Here is a 24632-nt window from a genome sequence, read left to right as displayed (position 1 = left end):
AGTGATGTGCCGGAGGGTGGTTACCAATGGGGAGGTTCTCTGTCGGGCAGACCTACTCGAAAGGGCTAAGAGCACGGCGGCGGAAGCCCTGGCGGGTCTGGATCTCCCTCCGGGCACCGCCAGCCTAGCGGTGATGGGTGCGTGCTGCACGTTTTTGTCGGACGGCACAGTGAGGTAGCCTGGATGGAGGCAGTTCAGGGGATTCGGCAAGCTGCTAGAACGGGCTTCGAGAAGGTGTTGCAGAACAGAGCGCTCGGCTCCGGGGACAAATGGAGCTTACACAGCCGCGCGAGCCTGGGGGATACCCCTACCGAGAATGGGCCACAGATCTGCTGTGGTGCATGATTCAGCCTGGCTAGCGAAATGCGCTGTACGGAGCCTGGGTGCGCAATCACATCACCACCAACCATGCATGGGCTTCTCCTTCGAGCCTGGGATCGAGCGAGCGGTAGTGAGGCAGGGAGACATCGTGGCGCCAGTCCCGTGTCATTGTTCAGACGACGCTTAGATCTTGGGATCGCGATCCAATGGCTTCTGGATCGCGAGACGAGACAGTTGTCGTCTATTAGTTGTCGCCGCAGGATTCTAGCAGCAGCCAAGGTGTAGAGGCTTGGACGAAAGGGGAACAGCGGGGAGATTAGTTGAATTACCCCGCGAGTCGGGCCCAACCGTTGGCATGTGATTAAGAGTCCTTCGCTGCTTATGTCAGGTCGTGCTCACCACCTCCTTCGCTGCAATTATCGCCATCCCGGGCAATAGAATAACCACAAATGGGTAAGGTAGTTTTCTGATTTACCGCTGGAAATTGCGCCGCCCGATGTGGCTGGCGCTGGATCGCCTACGGAGTAGACGGGTTGACCAAGTCGTGGAGCGTTGTGGACCTGCAAGAGTCGACCAGTCTCGCCGAGGAGGAGAACGAGCATGCACTCCACAAGGGATTCTGCACCTCTCTCCCTCTTCTCGTGCTGTCAAACCCCATGGCAGAAATCTTGGCTTGTTTCCTGTGCAGCTTCTGCTAATGCTGCGCCGAGGATGGGCTCCCGAGAAAGGGCCACCAGTCAGGGACAGAGTAGCATGATGGGCGGTGGATCGTGCAGGCCCCTGAAAGGGCCCTATCGACGCTAGCCTTGGGCACTAGGGGCGGTTGTTGACTTGAGCTCCTCCCACTCCACCCAACCATCCCGGCAATATCTGACGACGCCCCCTGTTTGAAGCTCTTTCGCACCAGAGCATTGTGAGACCCGGATATGCTCCGTTGATGCGCGCAAGGGCAACAGACGGGAGACGGGAATGGGCAAAGAGGAAGGATGGGGTCGGCGGGGCAGGGCGTCGCATTGAGGAAAACCCTGGGAAACGAGAACCTGTTTTCTCGAGAGGGCCAGGGTCCGGAAACAGTCGCACGATGATGTAACGGATCCCAACGCCCATCTCTGCGTTAGTGATCCCAAACGGCGGGCTTGCGTGCAGCGAGTGAACCATGGATCGACATCTCAGGGGGCCGGTCGCCCTCCACGGCCCGTTACACTCCGTGGTGTTGTTTCTGGCGGTTTAAAACTTCTTGGCCGGGAATTGGACTACGGCGAGACTTTTGAAACTTTGGTGCCGTTTGGGGAGTTTTCCATCACCGGGATCAGACAACAGGACCTCGAGAAGGGTTTACAGGTAGAATGCCCTCTCCTGTGTTTGTCCAGTCGCAGCAGCACTAATCAACTTGGGTAAAGGCCATATGCACGGAAGAGCAGGGAAGGCAAGGCAAGGCTAGGTACCCATTGCTTCCCTTGCAGCTGTCGTCCTGTTTGGCCCTGGCGGCTAACGACTCCCCGGGGAAGATCACCGTTTGTGCCGAGCTCCGTCATGGTGGAGATAGGTACCTACGGAGTAGGTAGGTAGGGACAGTGAGCTTCGAGCTTGTTGACCATCTCTCTCCAATCCTGGTATTCCTTAATACCTCACTTTTATTTGTACAATACATACACCATACCGAGCCCGAAAGGGACATATGAAGTATTGACAAATCATCTAGCTGGCACAGCACACCACTGCGCGGCGACTGGTGTGGCACAGATGGGGTAGGTCTGTCTCCCAGGGACATAAGGCAATCAATCAATCACATCAACACCCCTATCAGATCTCATCGCGGGTTGGCACCGTCAGACAGATTGAAATTGGGGGTGTGGATGGGGGTGTGGATGCCTGCTTTAGCTTCTGGAAGGTGGTGCCGCCTGCCAACTTTTGACGGCATGCGCACGCGTGTAAAAAAACGAATATCCTTCTCAGGACTGGCTTGTATTGTACTTGTACGACTCGCTCGACGCAAAAGTACGTAACCCTGGTTCTTTTGCTCGTTTACCGGTCCGGCTCCAGAACACCCTCCCTCGCCTGCCTTGTCTCGAGTAAGGTTGCGGAATGGTGTTCTCGTCGACTCGGGCGCCGAGAAGAACTGCCCCCAACGGACACCAACCACATACAAGTATTGAATCTCGCAGGGTGTCTTATCCGTATCTTCTCATCAGCTTACGTGACCGTAACCGTACCCTCAGTACCTAGGTACAACACACCGTCAGCGGGTGCCGACGAGATGAGGCGGGCAATGGCGGTGACAGGCACGGGTGGTTTCTCTATTGCTACTGTTCCTGGATCAGATAAAAGAAGTACAGTATTTGTCGCTTTGATTTTAGCCAGATTGACTACCTACTTAAAAACCCTTGCTGGTCCTCGATCTTGGGGCGCACAAGCAGCAAACATTGCGGCTAGCGAGGTCACTAAGACCGTCTGATCTCAGCCAGCAGAGACGCCAAGTCAGGCTGGGTAAGCACATCGCATCGGCAAAGCAGGCTTCAGTGCCTTACCGAGCGACCGTCTGGAGTCTGGACGGTGGGCGGCCCCTGCTGCTGCACCCTTGGAAACCAGGGGAGGCACTGAAGCGCCACCATAGCATGATCATCTTGATGGTGAGAGACGTCTGTGTTTCCGTTGACGGGCTGTTCTCCCATGCGTCTGGTCTTGTCGGCCCTTTTACCACGGGAGGGGTTGCTGACCCTCGCTCGCCACATCGTCCTCGCAGACGTAGGTAGTTGGACGACGGGAGCAGCATACGTACGAAGTAGAGTCTTGGGAAGTGCCGGCCCTTGTGGTCGCTGGGTCACCTCTCTCTCCACGGTGCTCCACGGACAAAAACAGGGTATACGGTCTGAACCTGTCTCTCAACGGTAGGCATACCTTGGTCCGGAACCTGCCCCGACCTGGCCCAAGACGACGGTGGAGCTGAGTGCTCATGTATGAATGATGATGTCTGTTTCCACTGGGATAATCGACTGCGCAAGGTAGATATGCAAGTGGCTGAAGGCATGGCCAGGTGTCTCGAGTCGCAAGAGAGTGTCTTGATAAATTACAAGTCTGCCTAAGCACCTTGAGTCGGTCAGACAGAGGCATGCAAAGTGGATGTGCTACATGCCTATCCGGCAAGAGTATTCTCATTCTCTCACATACCTGCCTACCTACCTACCCAGTGTTTGCAAGTAAACCACCAATTTTTGCTGCTTATGTTCGTAATGGGTGTGTAGTGTTCATTAGAATCCATGGTCGCGTAGCTTGTCGTCTCTACTAGTCGGGGAGTTTGAATAATCCCCTTCGCCCACCTGCCTAAATTAGCTTCTGGCTTGAGGATTGGCGCAACAACTCGACCCGCCTGCTGGGTCGAAAGTAGGTATTTCGTAGAACAAGAGTGGTGTGGCTTGGCTGGACCTGTTGGACCAGTAATGGCCCACGGCAGACAGACCGGGATCTTGCCCCCCCCCCTCTCCTCCAATTCCTGGATACTGATCAGTTGTCAATGTAATTCGTCCCTTCTTCGCTGGAGCCGCTGTACGTAGGGTCGAGCCTGTAAATGAAGCCCTCTGAAGACCTCCAATCCAGAGCGAACTTAGGTACCTCGAGTACCTGGGTACCTGGGTAATGTACCTAACTCAAGTGCCAGACAGCCCGCCCGCCTGTGGTGCGTTGGTTCTACCGTTCCCCCCCAAAAGTCTAAAAACCCACTCCCAAGCGTTGCCAACGTCTCCAGCTGTGTGAAGGGGACGACGACCCAGAGAGGAGAGACTGGATGTTGGGGGGTGTGTGTGCCGGGATCCCCATGTACCTGCATCTACATGACACTCATGACATCCTCAAGTACCTCGTCTCCCTACGAGAGAGCACTCCATGCTTGCTCCCCTCATACCGCTCTCTCCAGTCTCTCCCCCTCTCACTCAACCCTATGCGTTCATCTCCCGACTCCCGACTCTTCTTGCCCTGCCTTGCCTTTCAAAGCCAGACCTCGATGAAATAACCTTGTCTCCCATCCTTTTTGTCCATCTCCGAGACTCAAAGTTCCATTCCTCAATTCCCTCCCAATCCCACCTCGGACCCTCTCTCTGAGTCGTGCTCATGCAGGCAGGTATTAGCCCCATGCCCCTGGCCCCTTGCCCATGTCGCGATTCTCCGTCCCCTCCAGGTGCTGACTGGCCCATTGCCGCTTCACTAAAGCTTGCTTGATCGATTGACACTTGGTCCCCTCCGCTCCTAACACCGTCGCCCCCAAGTACCTTGGCTCGATCCCGCTGTGCAGACATACCTACAACCACCACCCCGTCTGTCCGCCGCCACCTATTCGCATCCTTCGAATTTCTCCAACCTACCTCAACTCGAACCCTTCCCATCACGTCGGGAATAGACACGTTCAGATCTAGTCGACTCGCATAGGCTAGCTAGTTTACATTCGTCCGGCGGCTTTGCGGTTTGCGAGACTCAATCCTTCGCCTCCTCACGTCCTTATACGAGTCGCCCTTCCTGGTGGATGACGGCCGTAGGCAATCCCTCTTAACCGCCCGAGGCTTCTGCCTCAAAGGCACCATCCTGCGCCCTCCCACAATATGTCCAACGACCCTTCTCGCCGAGTCCTCCCTCAAAGCTCCCAAATGAATAACTTTTCGTTTGCGCCGCCCGCGTACCAGCAGCCGCCGCGGGAAACCCAGAAGAGTGCGCCTTACGTCCTGCAATACCCCCACCAGCTCCCTTCCCTCGAATGCGCCGGTTCCTAACGGTTTTCCCTTGGCAGATTATGTCTTCGTCGACGAACACAATCGCCACAAGCGATTGAAAGGTAAGGGCTGCGTAGATTCTGCACCATCCGAGAGCGCCCCGTGGCTGACTTTGGCGCGCTATAGTCATGAGAGCATGCGAAGGCTGCCGGAGGAGAAAGATCAAATGCGATGCCGCCACCACCAACACCTGGCCATGCTCGGCCTGCATCCGCCTCAAGCTCCACTGTGTTCGCCCGAATGGCTATGATGGTTCGACCACCGACGGGCAGGTTTACGAGACATCGGATTATGAGACCTCAACGCCGGTCGCTGGGGGTTTCCAACAGCAAATGCCCATGCAGCAAGCGCCGCCGCAACAACAACAGCAGCAGCAGCAGATGATGGCGACCTCGCAAAAGGGCCAGCCCACCATGTACGCGCCCCAGCCGCAGATGCCCTACTCTGATCCCGCCAGTCTGTATCAGCACGTGCAATATCCAAATGCGCCCTCAAACCTGCAGTATGCCGGCGTTGCCACGCCTATGGGCTTGGTAGATCAGAATTATGCCGCGCAAAATGTCTTCCCTACGCCTCCGCTACAGTCGTCAAGTTCTCAGCCAGATTCTCCGCCCAGCTCGTACACGCAAGAGCAATATGGCCAGGCGGATCTTGCAGATCTGCTGGGTGAGCTCAAGATGAACGAAGCAGGAACAGGTCGGTTCATTTTCATGAGAACCTCACGTTTCCAAGGCGCCACTAGCTGACGTTGTCGTAGCACCGTATTTGAACAGCAAAATGAGAGCCAAGATCGGTATGGACGAGGAACCCGTGGTAGGGGACGACGATGATTACAAGAGCAATCTTCCGCCGCTGGTGTCTGGACCCGGGCTCAAAATTCGGATTCCTCCGGAACTGATGCCAGACGACGAGACTGCAGTTCATTATTTCGATCTCTACTTTACGCACGTCCATCCGTATGTTCCAGTCCTGGATAAGAACATCTTCTATCAGCAATGGCAGTCCAACAGGGAGGCGATATCACCGCTCCTCTTTGAGGCGATCTTTGCTATAGGTGGTCGTCTTGATGACGATCCGGCTCAGGGCCAGCAGTGGCTTGCGCTCGCGTCGAGTATGTCTTCCGCCCCGATTTTGAGAGTGCAGTGGTGTAGTCGAGACTAACGCCAATTTCAAGAACATGCTGATTCCTTCATGGATGTTCCGCGCTTGAGCACGCTCCAGGCGCTCCTCATTGTGCTCAAAGCTCGCGAAGCGGCTCCCAAGCGAGGATACTATTACCGGTCGTGGATGGCCATCGTGCAGTGTGTGCAGATGGGTAAAGATCTGGGTCTGGACGAGCACTATGCGGATCACAAAGCTGGGAAAAGCTGCGGATCAAGCCCCGCAGAGTGCTTGATGAAGACGCGCATATGGCAGACAGTTTTCGTCTGCGAGCTCATGATCGGGTCTCCCCAGGGTGAGTACCAGCCAAGTGCTAGTCCATTTTGACCTTACTACCGCCCTCTGCGTACACGGATAGGAACTAAACAGAAGGCAGGACGCACCGATCTCTCTGTGGACATTGACACCGTTGATCTCAGAGTACCTCGCGCAGTTCCTGGGCTTGACGATGCCGAATACAATGTCTCGCGAAACTTCACCTACTTCACCAGGGTGGTCTCCAACGTTTCTGTTCTCAACCGTGTCTATGGTAATCTTAAGAAGAATAAGAGCAGAGACTGGCAGTCCGATCCCGAAGTGGCCCAGCTCAACCCGTCTTTCGAGGCATGGTTAAACGATCTGCCTCAAGATTTAGCCGTCACTTACAACCAGGATGGCTCGCCGCCATGGCTACCTTCGCCTTTCATCGGCAACCTGCATTCTTACTACCACCTCAGCCTCATCATGCTTCACCGGCCTCAGCTCCAAGTCTTCAATCCAAACAGCGGCGATGGGCAATGGAAACATCACATGATGATATGTTACTCATCTGCAAAGCAGCTGTGTCGCCTTGAAGAGGCCATTCTGCAGTCCTTTGGACTTGTCGGGTTGCAGTGCATGCAGCGAGGTGTCAATTTTACCATCTACGCTGTCTTGACCTGCATCGTACTGCACCTTGTATGCAATTTCCACCCGCCTCCCTCCTCTCTGACGGAATGATCACTGACATCACCCTCCAGGTTGCCATAACCTCACCCGACCCAGATTTCAACTCGGATGCTCGGGAATACTTCACACGGCACATGAGGATTTTGGAGAAGTGCATGAGCGCATGGCCGATGCCCGATATGCAGAAGCAAATTGACGCCGTGCGCGAGGCCTTCTCGGCTGACACCAGGAAACCTTTCGTTCTCAAACCGAGCTTCCCGTACGGAAGCCCGCACCCTGCAGGCAACCCCAGCCCTCTGCGACCAGATACGGGCTTCCAGCCGCCTATGCCCCGGCACTCCCCCCTGGACAACTCTCTGGATAGCGCCGTTCAGAACTCTCATGTTAGTTATACCAGCCACCCTATTTCACCCCCCATCTCGGCCGGCCCGGTGGACTTGAAGAGTGACCATTCTTCCATGGACCAGTCGCTCGCCATGATGGCATCACAAGGCCCTGCGATGCAGCAAGGTATGCCCTTGTCAGAAGCGCCGACATGGAATCCTTCGCGGATATTTGAGTAAGTTCACTTGAAGAAATGAACCCCCCCCCCCCCTACTTCTCACCTCGGCCGCATATATGCTGACAAAGAGCTACAGACAGTGGAACTCTACGTTCGGTACGCCCCAAGTCCAGTCGCAGCCTCCCCAGACCAGTTCTCTAAGTGTCTCTCCATCTTCAGGTGCCTCCGAGGTCCCCACGATCCAGGATATTCAAGCCGTCCAGGCCAGCCTTCCTCAAAGTCTACAGGCGCAGTCGATGCCGACGTACTCTACCGCGCCGATGCAGACTTTTGTCACCCCAGCCATGTGGCAAGAGTCGGTGGCTAGCGTCTACGAGGGAGGTCTGGGAGGTCTCAAACGGGGCTGGGACTATGACATGAATATGCCGATGGCCAAGCGCCGTTGATCCGGAGTCGAACGCGGAACATTTCACGACTTGATGCACAACGATATGACGAATTTTATTTTACTCTGTTGCGATATGTTTGGATGTATTGACCTCATTGTCGGTCGGGCATTGGAGGAAATGACCTATAGTCTTCTGTATGGTTCTGGGAAACTGCAGACTGGCCGGAGAAGGGCGGTTCTTCTCTCCTGATTGACATCGAGTTGTATAGCAACCCCTTTGCACGGCGAGCTTTCCTGAGCTCTCCTTCACACGTGCATGAGGCATCATGCTCTACAGCTCATGGTCGCGAGGCTGACAGCTCCTACAATCGACATGCCCCTTTTGGTTCACGGAGTTGGATATTAGGTACGGTGGAATCCACAAGGGAACAACCGCCGAGCGGTGGAGACAACGACGGGTGTTTTAAGGAACAACACAGCACCCTGTGTGGGCGTTTTGGAGCGATGGAAAATGTGATTTTGGGGGGGAACATAACGGGCCCGGTCAAAACTCTTGCGCATGTGTACAATACTTGGACGATTTTCTTTATTGGCATGATATGAGGGCACATCGTTGTCTTGTAGCTTGTGTGTATCGCATACCCTGATTCTTGTCGCGAGGTGTGTGTATATACGATATGGAGTGAATGCGAGCATAAGAGGGCAGATGACCTGGTCTCTCTAGCCATACAAAGGGGTTTGAGAAGAATGTTCATATTCCTGATGAACGAGAGATGCCTGATGCATTCGATCTCTCTACCTGTCTGGGTACTAATGTATAACCGACCAATGTGTGCCACTGGAAAGCTTTGCCTCTCGCTCAATTCTTGAAATATGCATGTATATAAAGTCGCCGTAGGATATACTATGCCGGTACCAGGTACTATCCCTACATGTATCTTACAGTAGTGGTATCAGAACACATTTTCCATCCTTGCTGAGAGGCTCGGTGCTAACCATAATAATAATAATCTCAGGAGGTTCTTGCAACTGCCACTTTCTGACCTGGCCAGGCGAGGTCTGGTGAGGGCCGACCAGGTGTTGCATATAGGAATCGGGGGGTAGGGACTCATCGCGATCAGTTTTACCGTGGTAAAACATGTCGATGATCCCCTCGGGTCCGAATGGCTGGCAGTTTCCGATCCTCCGCGCAAGTGCCATTGCTGGGAGTGGTAGCCGCATTGGAGGCATTCTGTTATGGGACAGATATTCATCATAAGAAGAACGTCCAAACAGATCCAGGTCGTCCGTCACCCTCCTTGAGGGGCCATCACCGACCACCACCACCACCACCACCAGCCCTCCTCTCGATCCCCGCCGCGATCTCCCTCCACACCCAGCCTTCCTTGACCTCGCCCTTGGCGCCCTGCTGCAGCGCCTGCACGTGGAACTTTGTGCTCGGCGGCTGCGCCAGCTTCATCCACCAGGGGGCCGGGCCGGCCGGCGGCGGCGGCGGGTCCCGCGCAAAGTTGACCATGCCGAAGCGCTCGCGCGCGGGGCGCAGGTCGCCGACGCGCAGGACGCTGACGCGCGGCTTGCCGATCCAGGTCATGGTGGTGACCTCGAGCAGGGCGTCGGGCGGGGCGCCGCCGCGCGCCCAGCGGCGCAGCAGGTCGCGCGACTGGCGGGCGAAGGCCGGCAGGCGGACGCGGACGTCGGCGACGAAGGGGGTCGTGCAGTAGGCGACGAAGACGAGGGGCGCGAGGCCGCAGGCGGCGACGCCGGCGGCCTTGGCGTAGCGGTCGGGCTCGGCGTCGGCCGGGGCCGAGAGGTAGGCCGGGGCGGCGACGAGGCCGAAGAAGGCGAAGGTGAAGAGGGTCGTCAGCTTGAGGCAGGCGAGGAAGGTGGTCTTGCCCGTGCCGGCGTGGTAGATGAGCAGGCGCTCCGGGAAGGCGGGCTTGCGGGCCTGCGGGGGCTGTTGTTGTTGCTGCTGCTGCTGCTGCTGCTGCTGCTGTTGTTGCTTGCCTGCCGCGGAGGAGGTGCTGGTGCTGGCTGGGCGTTTGCATGGGAGGGTGGATGTGAGTTGGAAGGGTGATCTTGAAGAAGTGGTGGGTTTGACGGGGGGTGAGTGTGCGAAGAGGCCGAGCCTGGAGGCGCCGTAGAGGTAGTGTGAGGGTAGCCTGCCCCTGTGGAGGAGGCTTATGAGAGCCATTTTGTAAAGGAGCGTGTTTGAGTTTGATTGTGATATGTGTATAAGTTCTTGGCTTGTATTGGTGAGAAAGTGGCATGGAGTTGTGAAAATTGTAAGTACATCTAGTGGTCATGGCCCGAGCTCAAGCTACTAAACTCTCAAGCTCTCAAAAGCTCACAACCGCTCAAGAGACTCCGATTCCCACCCCCCTTTCTCAACGACGCTCAACAAGCAGGGGCAAGCAGGGACTGTGTGCAGATTCAGTGGCTGAACCCAGTCTAATTCATGTATTGATCTCTTCATCTATGGCATCTAAGCGACATTCTTCTCTAGCCACTCCAGCCACTGATCCGCTGTCCAGCTCGAGTCGATGTTGGTGACAACGCCATCAAAGATGACGGTCGGGGTGACGTGCACGCCGACCAGCCTGGCCGTCTTGACCAGCACCTTGAGGTCGTCGGTGACCTTGTTGCCGCTGTTGAGGCCGCCGTCCGGGCCCGGCTTGTCCGACACGGCCAGCAGGTCGTAGACGGCGGCCTCGTCGACCCCGGCGCTGCCGGCCGCCAGCCGGGCGAGGCGGCGGTAGGTGTCGTTGCGCTTCTCGTTGGCGACGCTGGCGTCAAAGTAGTCGGTCTGCGCGCGGAAGAGCGCCTCGGAGAAGCCGTAGAAGCGGTCCGGCGCGAGGCGCGCGACGGCGAGCCCGGCCTCGTGCACGAGCGTCGACGACGGGTGCCACGGCTGGATCTGCTGCCGGAAGATGACCTGCAGCTTGGTGGCGAGGCCCGGGCTGGCGCGGACGCGCGGGACGACGTCCGAGTAGAGCGTCTTGAAGAACTCTGCGACAGCCAAAGGGCGTTTTCTTGAGTAAAAGTGATGGTTGAGATTGAAGTTATAGACGGAACTTACTTGCTGAGAAGGGACAGACGTAGTCGAGGAACACCTCGATGGTGTGCAGGGGCTCCTGGAAGCTCGCTGCTGAAGCCTCTTTGGAGAAGAGCAGCCTGTGGCCCTTGAACTTGGGTGCGAGCGCCATGGTGAGGACGATGATCAGACAAAGCGGTGTCTTGTGCTGGACTTGTTTCCCCGCTCCTCTTTTACGGCTTTCGACCCCGAAGTCTTTATATGCACGTCGGAAATGCCAAGTACGCAGTTCGTGGGAGTGATGGCGAGCTCTGTCATGCCATGAGTTGTCGAGTCAAACATGCATGTCGTATGTCGAGTCAAGTATGACGCTATCTCGCTCACTGAGATAGCCGCAATACCTGCCTGAGCTGGCTCGGCCGGTTGGTTGGTGGAGATGGCGCTTCGGGGGCAGCGGGCGGTGGGGTAGCTCAGCATTCAACGATCTCTCCAACCAAGACCATTCGGCCAGTGCCAATGATGGCCTATCCATGGCTGTCAAGGAAGGGTGAGAGCTACTGCAAGTTTGTTCCGCGTGCATAAAGTCTTGCGATCCACGGAGAGACTTTGTATTTAAACCCAGCCCAAGAGTCGTCGAGCTGCGTGTGGATTTCATGCTGTTCTAGGTCAGAGAACTACCTAGATACACTTGCACAACACATGGACGGTACAACAAGGTTAATAACCATCAAAGGAGTCGTATGCATCGCAGGAGGGCCCTTCATACGACGGTATTCTTGGCCACAATTCCCCTGGCAAACTCGCCAAAGGTGATGTGCTGCGAAATATCCACCTCTTCGCCCAGGTTGGGTTGTGTGAACACGGCCAGTGTGTTCCTCGCAATCTTGCCCTCACTCATCGCTGCACGGGCGCCCCTCACGAAGTGCGGAACAGCCTTGAACCTGCCCGCCGTGATCCTCTCCAAGGCCTCGCCTGTCTGGAATGCAATGCAGTCCTTAGGGATTTTGACCTGCACCGTCTCGCCCGTCCTGGACTTGATGTACAGTCCTGCTGCCGGGTCGGGGGACGTTGCGAGCTCCTCCAGAGCGCCCAGGATTGGCGGCACAGTGGGCTCGAAACCGGGCTCCTCGGGGAAGAACCTCTTCTCATCGACAAACATGGCCGACGTCAAGCCAGTCAGACACCCGTGGTCGAGGTGCGTAGCGCACCAGTCGTCCTCGTCGGCTCCCTCTGCAGTGGCGCTGCTAGATCCAGTCTCATCTGGGAAATAATGCAACAGGCGCGCCTTTGTCGTCGTCGAAGTCGAGACCACGTGCTCGAGATACGCCTTCGGATAGCCGGTAATCTCCTTTTCGGCGAATCTGTCACAGGCCTTGGCGACCAGCACGGCGACGTCGATGATGAGCCTGCACAGCCGCTCAAAGGTGACCTTGAACCCCGGCAAGGTCGCTTCGTCGGGCCAGATGTTTGGGGAGAGGTACTCGGGGAAGTTATCCTCGGAGAACTCCTCGGTCGGTTTGGCGCACGACAACTCTGGATCGACGTAGAATGCGCAGTTTGCATAGAACGAGCCCTTCAGAGTGTCCACCTGGCCATTCTTGAGCGTCTCCTTGCCAAGGGACCATCCGGTCAGGTACTTGGCCTTTTCATTCTCGAGTTTTGCTACCCGCGGTATGAGCCTGTGGCATTGGACTATTGAAAGGATTGTTCATATCCTACCTAGTTCTCCTGAAGGAAGATTGCCGAGATAAGAAGAGTAGGAGAGAAGGTGCCTCCTCAACTGAACGAACTGAGACGGGACATCTTTGACGATGAGTATGCCCAGAGAGTCGGGCCCAAACGCCTGCTGGAGTGTCTCGAACGAGACGGTGCCTAGTGTGAGGATTAGCGACTTACATCGACCGCATGAGGATTCCATGACTCGATACCTTCTTTCAGGTCCTGTAAGGACACCGTCACAGCTTGTGCCAATGGCGCCATCTCGTCGAGGAGATCCCTGATAGTTGATTTGGATATGATAGAGGAATATTGTTATTGAGATGCTGTCGTCTGACAATTTCCTGGCTTGTGATTTGCTTTGATCGATTCGTTCTCGATGCAGTCTCCGACGGTAACCGCGGGGTAGCAAACGGTTTAGTGACTGATGTCACTGAATTCTAGCTCATTGGCTGGGCTGGTCTTCTGTCCACACGCTAATGCTGTCCCTAATTTACCTAAGGGAGGTACCCACCAATGTTTGGATGTCAAGTCAAGCTCAGACTGGAGAACGAGAATATAGACTCTTCAGGGCTGCTTCTCCCAGTCCATTGAACCCCGTCGCTTCCAGCTCACCAACGTTCACCCCCGACGGTTGAAAACTATGGTCAAACCCCTCACATTCAAGGGCGACAAGAAGCCCAAGAAGCGCAAGCGCGCCGCCGACCCAGACGCCCTCGTTGAGAAAGCTGAGCAGGAGCTCGCCAGTCGCGCCGAAGGCAACGCCGAAGATGTCGATAACGACGACAGCTGGGTCTCAGCCGAGGGCGTTCCCGACGTCGTCGGCCCCGTCATGTTTGTCCTGCCCACCGACCCGCCGACCTCGCTGGCCTGCGACGCCAATGGCAACGTCTTCACCCTACCTATCGAGAACATGGTCGACGGCAACCCGGCGACCGCAGAGCCGCACGACGTGAGGCAGGTGTGGGTTGCGAACAAGATCGCCGGCACCGAGAACTTCCGGTTCAAGGGGCACCACAACAAGTTCCTCAGCTGCGACAAGTTCGGCATCTTCTCCGCGACGACAGAAGCCGTGTCGCCGCTCGAGACTTTTGTCGTCATTGCTACGCCGGACACGCCGGGGACGTTCCAGATCCAGACGCTGCGCGAGACATATCTCGCCGTCAAGGAGTCTACCTCCTCCAAGGCGAACGCTATGCCCGAGGTCCGGGGCGATGCGGCCGATATCACGTTCGACACTACGCTACGTATCCGCATGCAAGCGCGGTTCAAGCCTCGACTCAAGGCTACCAAGGAGGAGAAGGCTCGGGAGAAGATCAGCAGGAAAGAGCTGGAGGCAGCAGTAGGGAGACGGCTGGAGGAGGACGAGGTCAAGCGGCTGAAGAGAGCACGGCGGGAGGGGGACTACCACGAGCAGCTGCTGGACCTCAAGGTCAAGAACAAGCACGACAAATACAGCTGAACGGGGTATCTTATTGCGGCAATGCGAGGCTAGCCAAGAATTCAAAGGACCTCATCGGAGTGACTTTCTCTAGGACGTAGGCCTCCAAGCCTTGATTTGGCCGTCCTCGCCACCGGTGTACACAACCTGCTCGTCATCAAAGACGCAGAAGCTTCGCACCACCTCTTCGCCATGGGCACCGGGGAGATTGACAACATTATCGCTGTCGAGGCCCCAACCTGGCGTCTTTGACAGATGGATAAGCTGGAATCGGTGCTCGCTACATCCCAGCCTCGTTAACTTGGTCTTTTACGGTTACGCGGGATCAGACTCACTCTTGAGCACCGGCACCGATGACTGCTGCTGAGGGTCCCTTTGGATGTACGCTTGCGACGTATTGGCACTGGATGACTGATCTCATGTCGCTGAAGTCGAGGGTGGCCGAACCCTTTTCTTGCTGCTCGGCCATGTCGTACAGCGCGAGCTTCTCGTCGTTGGACAATGCAAACACCTCGGTCTGGTTGAGGAACCCCGCGCGGTGGATGGAGGCACCGTGGTTGAATGTCTGGACGATGACCTCGTCCTCATCCGCTATCCTGATGTCACAAATGTTGACTAGGCCGTCTGTTGAGCCAGATAGTAGCAAATTAGGATCTGCAGGGCTAAAGTTGAGCTTCAGGGACTGGGTTAGCCTTCTCAGACAGCCGAGCAGTGCGAGACATCCGCGACTCACTTCCGTAATGTCATCGCTGTGAACTTCGTTATATTGGACTTTGGGTTGTGACAATTCTCTCGCATCCCTAGGCTGGGTTAGAACTGAGCTTTAAGACAAAGCAGTAATGATGAGGTCATGCCATATGATAATCGATGCCTGGTGATTGCCATATTCCGTGCCGACAGCTATCGAATGTGACCGAGCATCAGATGCTAGCGACAATATGCTAGCATCACACGAGACTGTTTTACTCTGACAATCAGTAATAGAACTGCGCGATCATCTGCACAAGAGATACCAACCTGCTGCTGAGCTGGAAGAGGTGGCCGGATCTCTCAAGTCCCAGACCGAGACTGAGCCGTTCTCACCCGCTGTTAGTACTACAGGGGACATGGGCTCCGAGGCCCTGAGAGCCGTGATGTTGCCATGGGAGGTGGTGAACTGTCGAACCGGACCTCGCTTCAGCTCTGTGGCATTGAAAAGACTGAGTGTCTGGTCTGACGATATCGCAGCCAAGCCCGCATTTGTGGGTAGAATGTCGAGGACGTAAACCTCCCCGGGATTCGCATACTGATGTGCGTCGGTGCAGGTGAGAGAATACATGTTCTCTGAGTGGTGATCTGGCCCGACGGGGAATTATTTTCAAAATTAATATACACAGAGTTGGAAAGAGAGTGAAAAAGGCGGCACCACTCTCTGGCACTTATTCTTGAGGCTATTCAGACAGACTAATAAACTCTTTCAGCACGCAGTGCCATCCACCACTGTGGCAGCCCTGAGTGGAGCTGACTAAGGAGCTGGATGGAGGCACGTCGGAAACGCCCTACAGGCTACAGGCACGTTGGAGCTGTGGGACCCCATCCTCAAGCGAACCGCGCCACGAGCTGTAAGCAGGTACCACTGACGACACCTGGCTATCCGGGCAATTACGTGAAGCTCCCGCAATTTGGACAGCTTGTATTAACCAAGACGAGAATCATGACAACATAACACACACACCTTCCACCCCACGCCTTTCCCACTTGTCCGACAGCATACTAAGGGCAAGAGCTGGAAACAATGACACATATTCTCTCTTTATGAGGTCGTCTTAGCTGCTGTGGAAAATGAAAGCCTCAAGTTTGTGGCTGGTCCGTAAGTATTGACAGTCACGCTATGAGAAGGGCAAGCTACTGACATACGATCTCGGATTCCACAGTGCTCGCGCAGGTCGTTGCCTCATCGGCTGCGCAATACCCACGGGACCGACACAATGCGCAGCCGCCCTCAACGGGACGAGATGTTGCCCAGGGGGGCGAGCCGCCCGAGTTCTCCAGACAGCCCGGTAGGCATTACAACTTGTCCGCCGGACAAGCGCAAGGGGTATCATGCTGACACTCCGATTCCCTAGGTGCGGATCTCGTCGACGCTGCCATGACCGAACTACGCAAGATTCACAATCCCGCCCACGAGAAGAAACACCGGCGCAATGGCATTTTCGGTCTGGTTGTGCGATATGCATGGAAGGTTCTCCCCAGTCTCACCATCAGCGCGCCACCGCAGCAAGATGCGACGCACCGAGAGATCAGCGGACCGTTGCTCGAGGCAGTCAAGCTGCTGGAAACTTCCGCACAGAGCAACAACTCTGATGCCCTCTTCCTCTTGGGACAGATGAACTTCTACGGCAACTACTCGCACCCGAGGAACTTCGAGAGAGCGTTTGACTATTACAATCGCCTAGCAGACTGGAATGGAAATAGCTCTGCCATGCATATGCTTGGTCTCTTCTACTCGACCGGCATTGGAGGGGCGGTGAAGCCGGATCAAGCCAAGGCTTTGCTCTACTATACGTTTGCTGCCATTCGAGGCGAGACGAGGGCGGAAATGACGGTTGCTTTCCGACACCATAGCGGTATCGGTACGCCAAAGAACTGCGAGGCAGCGGCCAAGTACTACAAGAGGGTCGCGGACAAGGCTATCGCGTGGCATAGATCCGGCCCTCCCGGCGGGAGAGCCTGGTCGCATGAGACATACCGCATCGCCGATGAAGCTGGGGGCGTGTATGGCGAAGGAGCCAGTGCGTCTAGCTCTGGGATCAATGCCATTCGGGCTCACCCGGGCTCGGAGAGCTACGCTTCGATCGAGGATGTCATCGAGTTCTTCGACCTCATGTCGCAGAAGGGAGACTTCAAGGCATCCTTCAACCTGGGTCGTCTATACTATGAGGGCCAGCGAGGCCTCGAACCTGATCTCAATCTGGCCCGGAGATATTTCGTGATGGTTGTCACCAAGTATTGGAAGAAGGACGGGAGGGTCGTCGAAAACTTCAAGCCTGGCCTGGACAAGACCGCAGCCAGAGCAGCTGGGTACATCGGGCGCATGTACATGCGGGGAGATGGTGTTGACCAGAATTTCGAGAGGGCAAAGACATGGTTCGACCGTGGCATTGCACATGGTGATGCCCAGTCTCAGTACTGCATGGGCCTTTTGCTTATGCACGGCTATGGAGGCTTCAAAAGCATGAGTCGAGCAGCTGAGCTGTTCAAAGCAGCCGCGGACCAGGACTTCGGCCCGGCACAAGTGGAGCTTGGTGCTCTGTACCTGGACCAAGGCACCCCCGATGACGTTCGTATTGCCAACGACTATTTCGAAGGTGCCGCGAGATACGGGAACGTTGAGGCGCAATATTACCTAGCGGAAATGATCCACCATGGCGTAGGACGCGACAAAGCTTGCGGTCAAGCCGTTGCGTTCTACAAGAATGTCGCCGAGAAGGCTGAGCCATTGGTTTCATCATGGGTTGAAGCCAATATTGCCTATGCCGAGGGTGACTACGAACTTGCTCTTCTCGACTACCTTGCGGCCGCAGAACAGGGCTACGAGAAGGCCCAGACCAACGTCGGGTTCATTCTGGACCCCCAAAAGTCATCCGTATCTCTGTCATCATGGCTGTTCCAGCAAAAGCCCAAGTCCGGGCTACTGCAAAACCCTTCACTTGGGCTGATACACTGGACGCGATCCTCGCGACAGGGCAACATCGATTCCTTAGTCAAGATGGGCGACTACTACCTGTCTGGCATCGGCGCGGAGCCAGATGTCGACAAGGCTGTGCAGTGTTATACGGGTGCGTCAGAATACCACCAAAGCGCGCAGGCCTTGTACAACCTCGGGTGGATGCACGAGAACGGCGTGGGCCTCAACCAAGACTACCACTTGGCAAAGCGCTACTATGATGCTGCCCTAGCTACGAATGAGGAGGCCTACCTGCCGGTCACCCTCAGCCTCCTGAAGCTCCGCGCGAGGAGTGCATGGAACACCTTCACGCACGGCCGGATCAACTCTATCCAAGACGAGCCGGGTAAGTTTAGACAGACATGCCCTTCGCTTCCTTCAGAGACAGTCGCACTGACCAAATTCTGTGTAGCCGTGAAGAAGGACTGGTCCTTCAGCGAGTGGATTGCAAACTTCCTCTCGGACGAGAACCTCTACTGGGACGATGACTTTGACGACTATGACAGCTCCATGCCCGGAGGCGACGGAGGAGCCATGCCGGAGGACATCGACGATGGCGTCATGGAGAGTCTGGTCATTGTGGGGCTGGCTGCCGCCCTGGCGTTCCTAGTCTACTACCGACAGCAACGGCAGCAGGCGCACCAGAGGCAGGAGGAGGAGGCGAGACGCCGTCAGCAGGGGGACCAGGGGGGACAGGTTGTCGGAGGAGGCGGAGCGCCGGCGCCGCAGCAGCCCGATCGGGGCATGTTTCCTCGGCCCGGAGACCCGGAGTTTGCGAACTGGGTGGCTGGAGGGATTGGGCATTGAAATGAAGGGATGATGATTTGGTATCCACGAATTATCGGATGAGGAAGGGTAAAAGGAAGATATGTATGTTTTATGAAATCAGTTGCCTGAAGCGTTGACCCCAAGAAATGCTTGCCAAGAAGCAAAGTATTCTGCAGCGAAAGATCCTTCGATGCCTTGCAAGTCTTGCAGCTGCTTCTAGTGTCCCCCTGGATGCGATTCGACTGTCTGCAACGTGTGCCAGCCTAGGCCTGCTCGTCGAAATGAGACAAAAACAATGGAAGCTCAAGGCACAATCGGCATTGTGTTGACTGTTTCTAGGCTTGTCCTGCATTGACAAAACAAGGAGTCTCGAGCGAAGGGCAAGGGGTGTGGTTGGTTCTCTTGACGCCCCTGAATGAACCATTGTCCAAGAACATGGATTCTGTACGCATTGGGTCAACTGATTGAAAGAGGCACAACTTTGAGAAGTCAGGGCCAAGCTGCGACAAAGGGTTTTTCATTGCAGTGATGTGTGTTTTCATTGACGTTATTGTTCGCCAGTGACGACTGGCATCCAGTTTCTTTGACCGAGACCACATTGTCCTAACACTATACACTCGTCCTGGACAAATACCCTCTGTGCCTGCACAATTTCAAGCTTCTTCACAGGCGTATATAAAGGTGAACCTCCCAGCAGGAAGGGGAGGTTTCTTGCATCCTTTTTCTCATGCACAACACAAGCTCAGCATCTCCAGAGCACAAAACATCACAGAACCAACCAACAAAACAGCCAAACCTACACGAACACATCACAACTACCATGGCGGCGACTGAGGGCACTCACGAGCATATCGCAGCCACCATGGCGGCGACTGAGGACACTCAGGAACATACCACAGCTACCCTGACGGCGACCGAGGACAGTCACGAAGATACCACAGCTACCATGGCGGCGACCGAGGACACCGACGAAGATGACACAGATGCCGTGGCGCCGACCGAGGACACTCACTTCAAGGTCTATTTCGCGGCCTACGCGGCACCATGGTGGTCAAATCATGCCATCTACATCGACACCAAGGAAGAGGTTGGAGGAGAAAAGGGCGGCATGCTTTACCGCGTCGTGGGGAGCGTGAAAACCGGCATGATGTTTGTGGCCGAGAAGAAGCCCTTTCCCCTCAACGACGTTCCTGATCATCTCAAGGACTGCGGCGGCTACCTGGTGAAACCGGTCGGCTGGGTGGCCAAGGAGGACCTCGACGACGTGAAGGAGGTGTGCTCGGGGGTGCCGCCTCCCCGGAAGCAGTGGAACGGCATGGGCTGGACGCGCATGTATCCGGGCGTGCGCATCTACCACGGCCAGAGCTGGGTGAGAGAGGCGCTTGCGACCCTCAGGGATGCCATGGTTCTCGAGCCCCTCGGCCCTGAGGACGACGAGCCTGAGCAAATTAGGCTAGACAGGGTGAGAACGTTCCCAAAGATCGAGAACCATCCGGAGACGGAGGACGCGGACCTTGGGGAGACGGAGGACGAGTACTCTTGGGAGGAGGAGGACGAGTATTCTTGGGAGGCGGAGGACGAGTACTGTTGGGGGGCGGAGGACGAGTACTCTTGGGAGGCAGAGAGCGAGAACTCTTGGGAGGCGGAGGACGAGAGCGCTCAGGAGGCAGAGGATGAGAGCGCCTGGGAGGCGGAGGATGAGAACGCTCAGGAGGCAGAGGATGAGACCTCTCGGGAGGCGGAGGATGAGAACTCTCAGGAGGCGGAGGATGAGGACGAGTGGTTTACTTGGAAGGTGGAGGACGAGAGCGCTCGGGAGGTGGAGGATGAGAACGCTCAGGAGGCGGAGGATGAGAACTCTCAGGAGGCGGAGGACGAGTGGTTTCCTTGGGAGACGGAGTACCCTTGGGAGGTGGAGGACGAGAACTCTCGGGAGGCGGAGGATGAGAACGCTCGGGAGGTAGAGGATGAGAACTCTCGGGAGGCGAACGATAAGAACGCTCAGGAGGCGGAGGATGAGAACGCTCAAGAGGCAAAGGAAAAGTACTCTTGGGAGGAGGCGGATGAAAGCAGCACGATCTGGTAGTAAAATCTCAATATACTCATGGCCGTCTTGGTCAATTAAGGCGATGACAGGGTATACAAGATAACGCGATCATCGCAAATTTGTAACGTCGCAATATTGTGGAAAGAGACAAGGCTACATGCTCCTCTGGTGTTTATTCTTTCCATATGAGCTGGTAGTAGAATCCGATTTTACTCATGGCGCTCGAACATACAGCCCTTGTCACTAATCCTTTGACGGCTGTAAGAAGACCAGTTGCGCCTTTGTTCCCAGAAGATAGGTAGTGTTCTCAAAGGGAAATGAATGCAAATCACCTGGCAAGCTCAATGCACCCAGCACTAAGCCAGTGTAGGCCACTACCTACCTGTACTTCTCTTTGATGGGGGTTTGTCGAAACCGGGCAGCTCTTCTCACGATTGTCTTATACCAAGTCAGTGAAGGAGGATGAGTGATGTTGTGAGTACATAGAGGGCCACGTCGGTTAGGTAAGCGAGGTAAATAGAGTTGATGATCTAGACCACCCCTCACATCACCATTCAATGTTGTCATACCTCTCTATCTTATCACTCGACGGATAGTTGAGACTCGTTGCCGTGCCGGGTTACGTGTCGGCCGTTGCCACTGGCGAGGGAGCATTTGAGGGGCGTTGGCCAGGGTTGCAGGTCGGGACGGGGGATGCATGAAACGCCATTGTGACACTTTCGCTGCCGCACCTCTTCGTCAGCCACCGCGAAACGGGAGGGACAGGTGTCGGAGGGCTCCCAGACCTGCACTCGGGAGTGTTGGAACGGAGCACTGGGCGCAGAGATGGAGATCCATGGACCCTGGTCGATTGCTGATCATTGGCCATTGGCACTTTGCATGCAATTCCGTAGGGGGACTTGTCAAACGAAGACCGAAAGGGAGAGAGAGAGAGAGACAGAGACAGCCGGTATTTAAAGTGGACGATCTTCCCTTTCCAAGACCAAAAGGCTTGGCATTGCTGGCTCAATCCTGTCTTGGTCGCATCGTATATTGCTTGCGTGTCTGGGTGTCTGGCCCGTGTGTCTTTTTACTTTACGAGAGGTAGTCACTACACTCCTCCCTCCGACAGCACCTGATCTCGTCCTCGCCCCCCCCCCCCCATTCAGAAATACCAGGGGCTGTTGTGTCCAACCAACCTCGACTTCCTAGACTTCACTTCTACAATCACAATCATTGCACTCTCTTCTACAGTTGATTCCTTTCAAAGCTCTCTTTTACCATCGAATCTCAAGTTTTCCCCTCGCCTTTCTTCTAATTCAACGACTTCTCGCAACCCGTCATTTTCCATACTCGACGATTCTAATACATCCACACACGATTGGCGATTACGACGACGCTCGCAGACAGCCCGCCCGACATGGCTGCCGCCATGGCCAACACAATCGTCTCTGAAACCCTCAAGCCCAGGCAGTCAGTGCGCTTCGACGACGATGTCCCTTTTTGGTGGACTGAGGTGAGCATTCGTAACTCGGGTGTCCCGTCGCATATATGTACTGACACACACCATAGAAAGGCTACATCGTCAAATGGGCAATCTTTGCCTCACTGTTCGGCATCCTCACCCTTTGGATCTGCATAGGCTACGTCCATGCCCGCGCCCGTCTCCGGAAGGGCCTGCGACCGTTGTGGTATCACAGGGTACGTATTCGCCGGCTAGCTGCTCGCATACCCTCCCTCCCTCCCGTGCCATCCATCCACCCACCACAGTCGATCGTGCTAATGACTCCCTTTCCATCAAATAGTGGCTGGTCAGCAGAGCAGAGCTCGCCCGCGTCGACCCCCGATACGCATACCCCCGCCCGACCGGCTACTACACCTACCGCCCCCACGAGCAGGACTACTACGCGATGAACAACATGCCGCCGCCGCCCGTCTACGACGCCGCCGCCGCGCGCCCGCCCGTCTACGAGGGCCCCTCGGGCGGCTCCAAGGTCGCGCCGTCGCAGTGGGCAGAAGGCGCGCCGCCGCCGCCCGGACCGCCGCCGGCGGCGCACCAGCCGCAGCGGACGGGCGTGGACGACTTTGCGCCGCCGCCAGGACCACCACCCGCAGGCCGGTCGTGAAGAGAGTTCGAGGCCCGCGATGACGGTGGCGGTACGGAGAGAAGAGTTCCTTCGCTTGTAACAAAGCAAAAAGAAGAAAAAGAAGGAATGATTATGCAGGCCAAAAGAGGCTGGTCTTGTTGTTGAGTCTAGGTCGCTCGGTGTTTATGGTATGGCGCGGCGTTTTCGAATCATTCTTGCCCGTAATAACTCCTGATCCTCTCCCAGACAAGAGACGGGAAGCACACTTCACCTGGATGTCGCTCTTGTTAGGCACACCTGGACGGTCATTTGCATGTACAAGCAGTCATCCTATCACTTCTGAAATGGACATCTTTGAACTAGACTGCGAATTTCAAAGAGCTGTATACCTTTTGCCGAAAGGAAATGCATAAATGTGTGCTAAAGTACAGGGTTTTGTCATCAATATTGCGCCGTATAACACCGTGCTGAAAGACAAAAGACGTTGGGTATCTTGGTTCGTAAATCCGCGGCTTTCCGCTCTCTCCCCTCTGGCGACAAGTCAGTCAAGCTCCATTGCGTCGTCGTCTGGGTCGTCCTGTTGTCTTGCAAACATAGCCGAAGCGTCGTCGAGTCCCGGGACAGTTGGAATCTGCATCGGCTGGCTCCAGAATTTACTGCCGCTATCTTGCTCCCGCTCTTCCCTTTGCCGCTCTCGGACCCGGGCGCGGGCCTCGATGATGGCCTTGCGCACACTGTCCTGCTCTTCGGGCACAGTCAATGAGCTAGGCGCGGCGCTGTACAAGACGAGCTGCTTGCCTGCCAGCTCGCCGTCCTCGTTGGGCAGGATGGGCTTGGGAATAGGAATGCGCGTGTTGTGCAGGTGCTTGTCTATATCGGGGAGGAAGACGAGGCGGCCGTTCTCGGCGTCGCTGCTCTCGGCGTCGGAGGAGGAGAGCTCGTCGTCGAGGTTGTAGATGTACACCTTGTACTTGGAGTCGTCCAGGTGCATCGAGTCGTCGTCCGCGACAGGTGCAGCCGCCGACGCAGCCGCCGCGTTGGGAGCAATTGTAGATGGAGAGGCGGAGACGCTGTCGAAATTCGAGGAGGCAGCCGCCTTGGGGTTTTCGACGGGGACGTATAGCTTTTGCCCGCCATGTTCTGGTGACGTTGGAATCGTGTTAGTACAGTGCAGGCATCTCGGATCCAGACGATCATGGGAAGCGGTGCGGCCGGGCGGGGTCGCCCGAACGGTGGTGTCTACACAGCTGGAACATGAACCGGGGGCAGGCGTACCAAGGTTTAATAAGCTCAATCGTTTTGACAATCGCTCGTTGTGGTCCTGAGCCTCGGCCTTCCTCTTGCGCTGCCGGGTGTTGGGGTAGCGGTTCTGGTGGTCGGCGGCCTGGATGCCGTCCATGCCGGTGCCGGGCATGATGGCCTGTGCCTGCTGGGATCGTAGCATGGTCTCCATCTCTCCCTCGTTCAATTAACACGGCAGAACCATCAAACTCGAGCCAACACACCACTCCTCGTGCGGCGGGAGCAGTCGCGTGCGTAATCGGGCGACTTTACAACGGATTGCCGATCGGGGGACTTGGACGGAGAGAAGGAAGAGACTAGGCGGTAGGTATTGAGGAATGAGGGAGGGTGGACGAGAAGGACAGAGACCAAGTCCGAAGGGGGTGAGATGCGATTCGAAGCACACGACTGGCCGCCTTCCAGTGTTAGCACGTACCTAGAGAGCGACGCTAAGTACCGCGATACTTCGTCCTAGGGGGCCAATTATAGTGAGCGTTTGAGAGATGCTAGTGGCATTGCT

The 24632-nt window shown here is 56.0% G+C and overlaps 10 protein-coding genes across 10 annotated transcripts; 5 read left to right on the top strand and 5 right to left on the bottom strand.

The window, feature by feature from the left end:
- Positions 1 to 4910: 4910 nt before the first annotated feature.
- E0L32_009502 (uncharacterized protein) lies at positions 4911 to 8114 on the top strand (the record flags this gene model as incomplete). The annotated part of the gene is made up of 7 exons (XM_031144474.1): positions 4911 to 5016; positions 5205 to 5774; positions 5836 to 6189; positions 6253 to 6534; positions 6598 to 7175; positions 7238 to 7725; positions 7805 to 8114. The coding sequence occupies 7 exons, from the start codon at positions 4911 to 4913 to the stop codon at positions 8112 to 8114; spliced, it is 2688 nt and encodes an 895-aa protein (XP_030991021.1).
- A 1251-nt stretch (positions 8115 to 9365) lies between these two features.
- Positions 9366 to 10247, bottom strand: E0L32_009501 (uncharacterized protein; the record flags this gene model as incomplete). Its single annotated transcript, XM_031144473.1, has 1 exon — positions 9366 to 10247. The coding sequence occupies one exon, from the start codon at positions 10245 to 10247 to the stop codon at positions 9366 to 9368; it is 882 nt and encodes a 293-aa protein (XP_030991020.1).
- Positions 10248 to 10538: 291 nt separating this feature from the next.
- E0L32_009500 (uncharacterized protein) lies at positions 10539 to 11259 on the bottom strand (the record flags this gene model as incomplete). The annotated part of the gene is made up of 2 exons (XM_031144472.1): positions 10539 to 11062; positions 11133 to 11259. The coding sequence occupies 2 exons, from the start codon at positions 11257 to 11259 to the stop codon at positions 10539 to 10541; spliced, it is 651 nt and encodes a 216-aa protein (XP_030991019.1).
- Positions 11260 to 11847: 588 nt separating this feature from the next.
- E0L32_009499 (uncharacterized protein) lies at positions 11848 to 13067 on the bottom strand (the record flags this gene model as incomplete). The annotated part of the gene is made up of 3 exons (XM_031144471.1): positions 11848 to 12749; positions 12807 to 12933; positions 12984 to 13067. 3 exons carry the CDS (start codon positions 13065 to 13067, stop codon positions 11848 to 11850), a joined length of 1113 nt encoding a protein of 370 aa, XP_030991018.1.
- A 379-nt stretch (positions 13068 to 13446) lies between these two features.
- On the top strand, positions 13447 to 14265 carry E0L32_009498 (uncharacterized protein; the record flags this gene model as incomplete). The annotated part of the gene is made up of 1 exon (XM_031144470.1): positions 13447 to 14265. The coding sequence occupies one exon, from the start codon at positions 13447 to 13449 to the stop codon at positions 14263 to 14265; it is 819 nt and encodes a 272-aa protein (XP_030991017.1).
- Positions 14266 to 14334: 69 nt separating this feature from the next.
- Positions 14335 to 15562, bottom strand: E0L32_009497 (uncharacterized protein; the record flags this gene model as incomplete). Its single annotated transcript, XM_031144469.1, has 3 exons — positions 14335 to 14524; positions 14580 to 14868; positions 15262 to 15562. The coding sequence occupies 3 exons, from the start codon at positions 15560 to 15562 to the stop codon at positions 14335 to 14337; spliced, it is 780 nt and encodes a 259-aa protein (XP_030991016.1).
- Positions 15563 to 16065: 503 nt separating this feature from the next.
- E0L32_009496 (uncharacterized protein) lies at positions 16066 to 18757 on the top strand (the record flags this gene model as incomplete). The annotated part of the gene is made up of 4 exons (XM_031144468.1): positions 16066 to 16093; positions 16158 to 16283; positions 16350 to 18296; positions 18363 to 18757. 4 exons carry the CDS (start codon positions 16066 to 16068, stop codon positions 18755 to 18757), a joined length of 2496 nt encoding a protein of 831 aa, XP_030991015.1.
- Positions 18758 to 19538: 781 nt separating this feature from the next.
- On the top strand, positions 19539 to 20804 carry E0L32_009495 (uncharacterized protein; the record flags this gene model as incomplete). The annotated part of the gene is made up of 1 exon (XM_031144467.1): positions 19539 to 20804. One exon carries the CDS (start codon positions 19539 to 19541, stop codon positions 20802 to 20804), a length of 1266 nt encoding a protein of 421 aa, XP_030991014.1.
- A 1360-nt stretch (positions 20805 to 22164) lies between these two features.
- E0L32_009494 (uncharacterized protein) lies at positions 22165 to 22870 on the top strand (the record flags this gene model as incomplete). Its single annotated transcript, XM_031144465.1, has 3 exons — positions 22165 to 22260; positions 22317 to 22445; positions 22550 to 22870. The coding sequence occupies 3 exons, from the start codon at positions 22165 to 22167 to the stop codon at positions 22868 to 22870; spliced, it is 546 nt and encodes a 181-aa protein (XP_030991013.1).
- Positions 22871 to 23372: 502 nt separating this feature from the next.
- On the bottom strand, positions 23373 to 24245 carry E0L32_009493 (uncharacterized protein; the record flags this gene model as incomplete). The annotated part of the gene is made up of 1 exon (XM_031144464.1): positions 23373 to 24245. One exon carries the CDS (start codon positions 24243 to 24245, stop codon positions 23373 to 23375), a length of 873 nt encoding a protein of 290 aa, XP_030991012.1.
- Between the last annotated feature and the right edge of the window lie 387 nt (positions 24246 to 24632).

Source organism: Thyridium curvatum (genome assembly GCF_004353045.1).
Source record: "Thyridium curvatum strain D216 chromosome Unknown NODE_69_length_225005_cov_99.022861, whole genome shotgun sequence".
Classification (NCBI taxonomy): domain Eukaryota; kingdom Fungi; phylum Ascomycota; class Sordariomycetes; order Thyridiales; family Thyridiaceae; genus Thyridium; species Thyridium curvatum.
The sequence above is the reverse complement of the archived record's forward strand: the minus strand, read 5'-3'. Positions and strand labels throughout refer to the sequence as shown.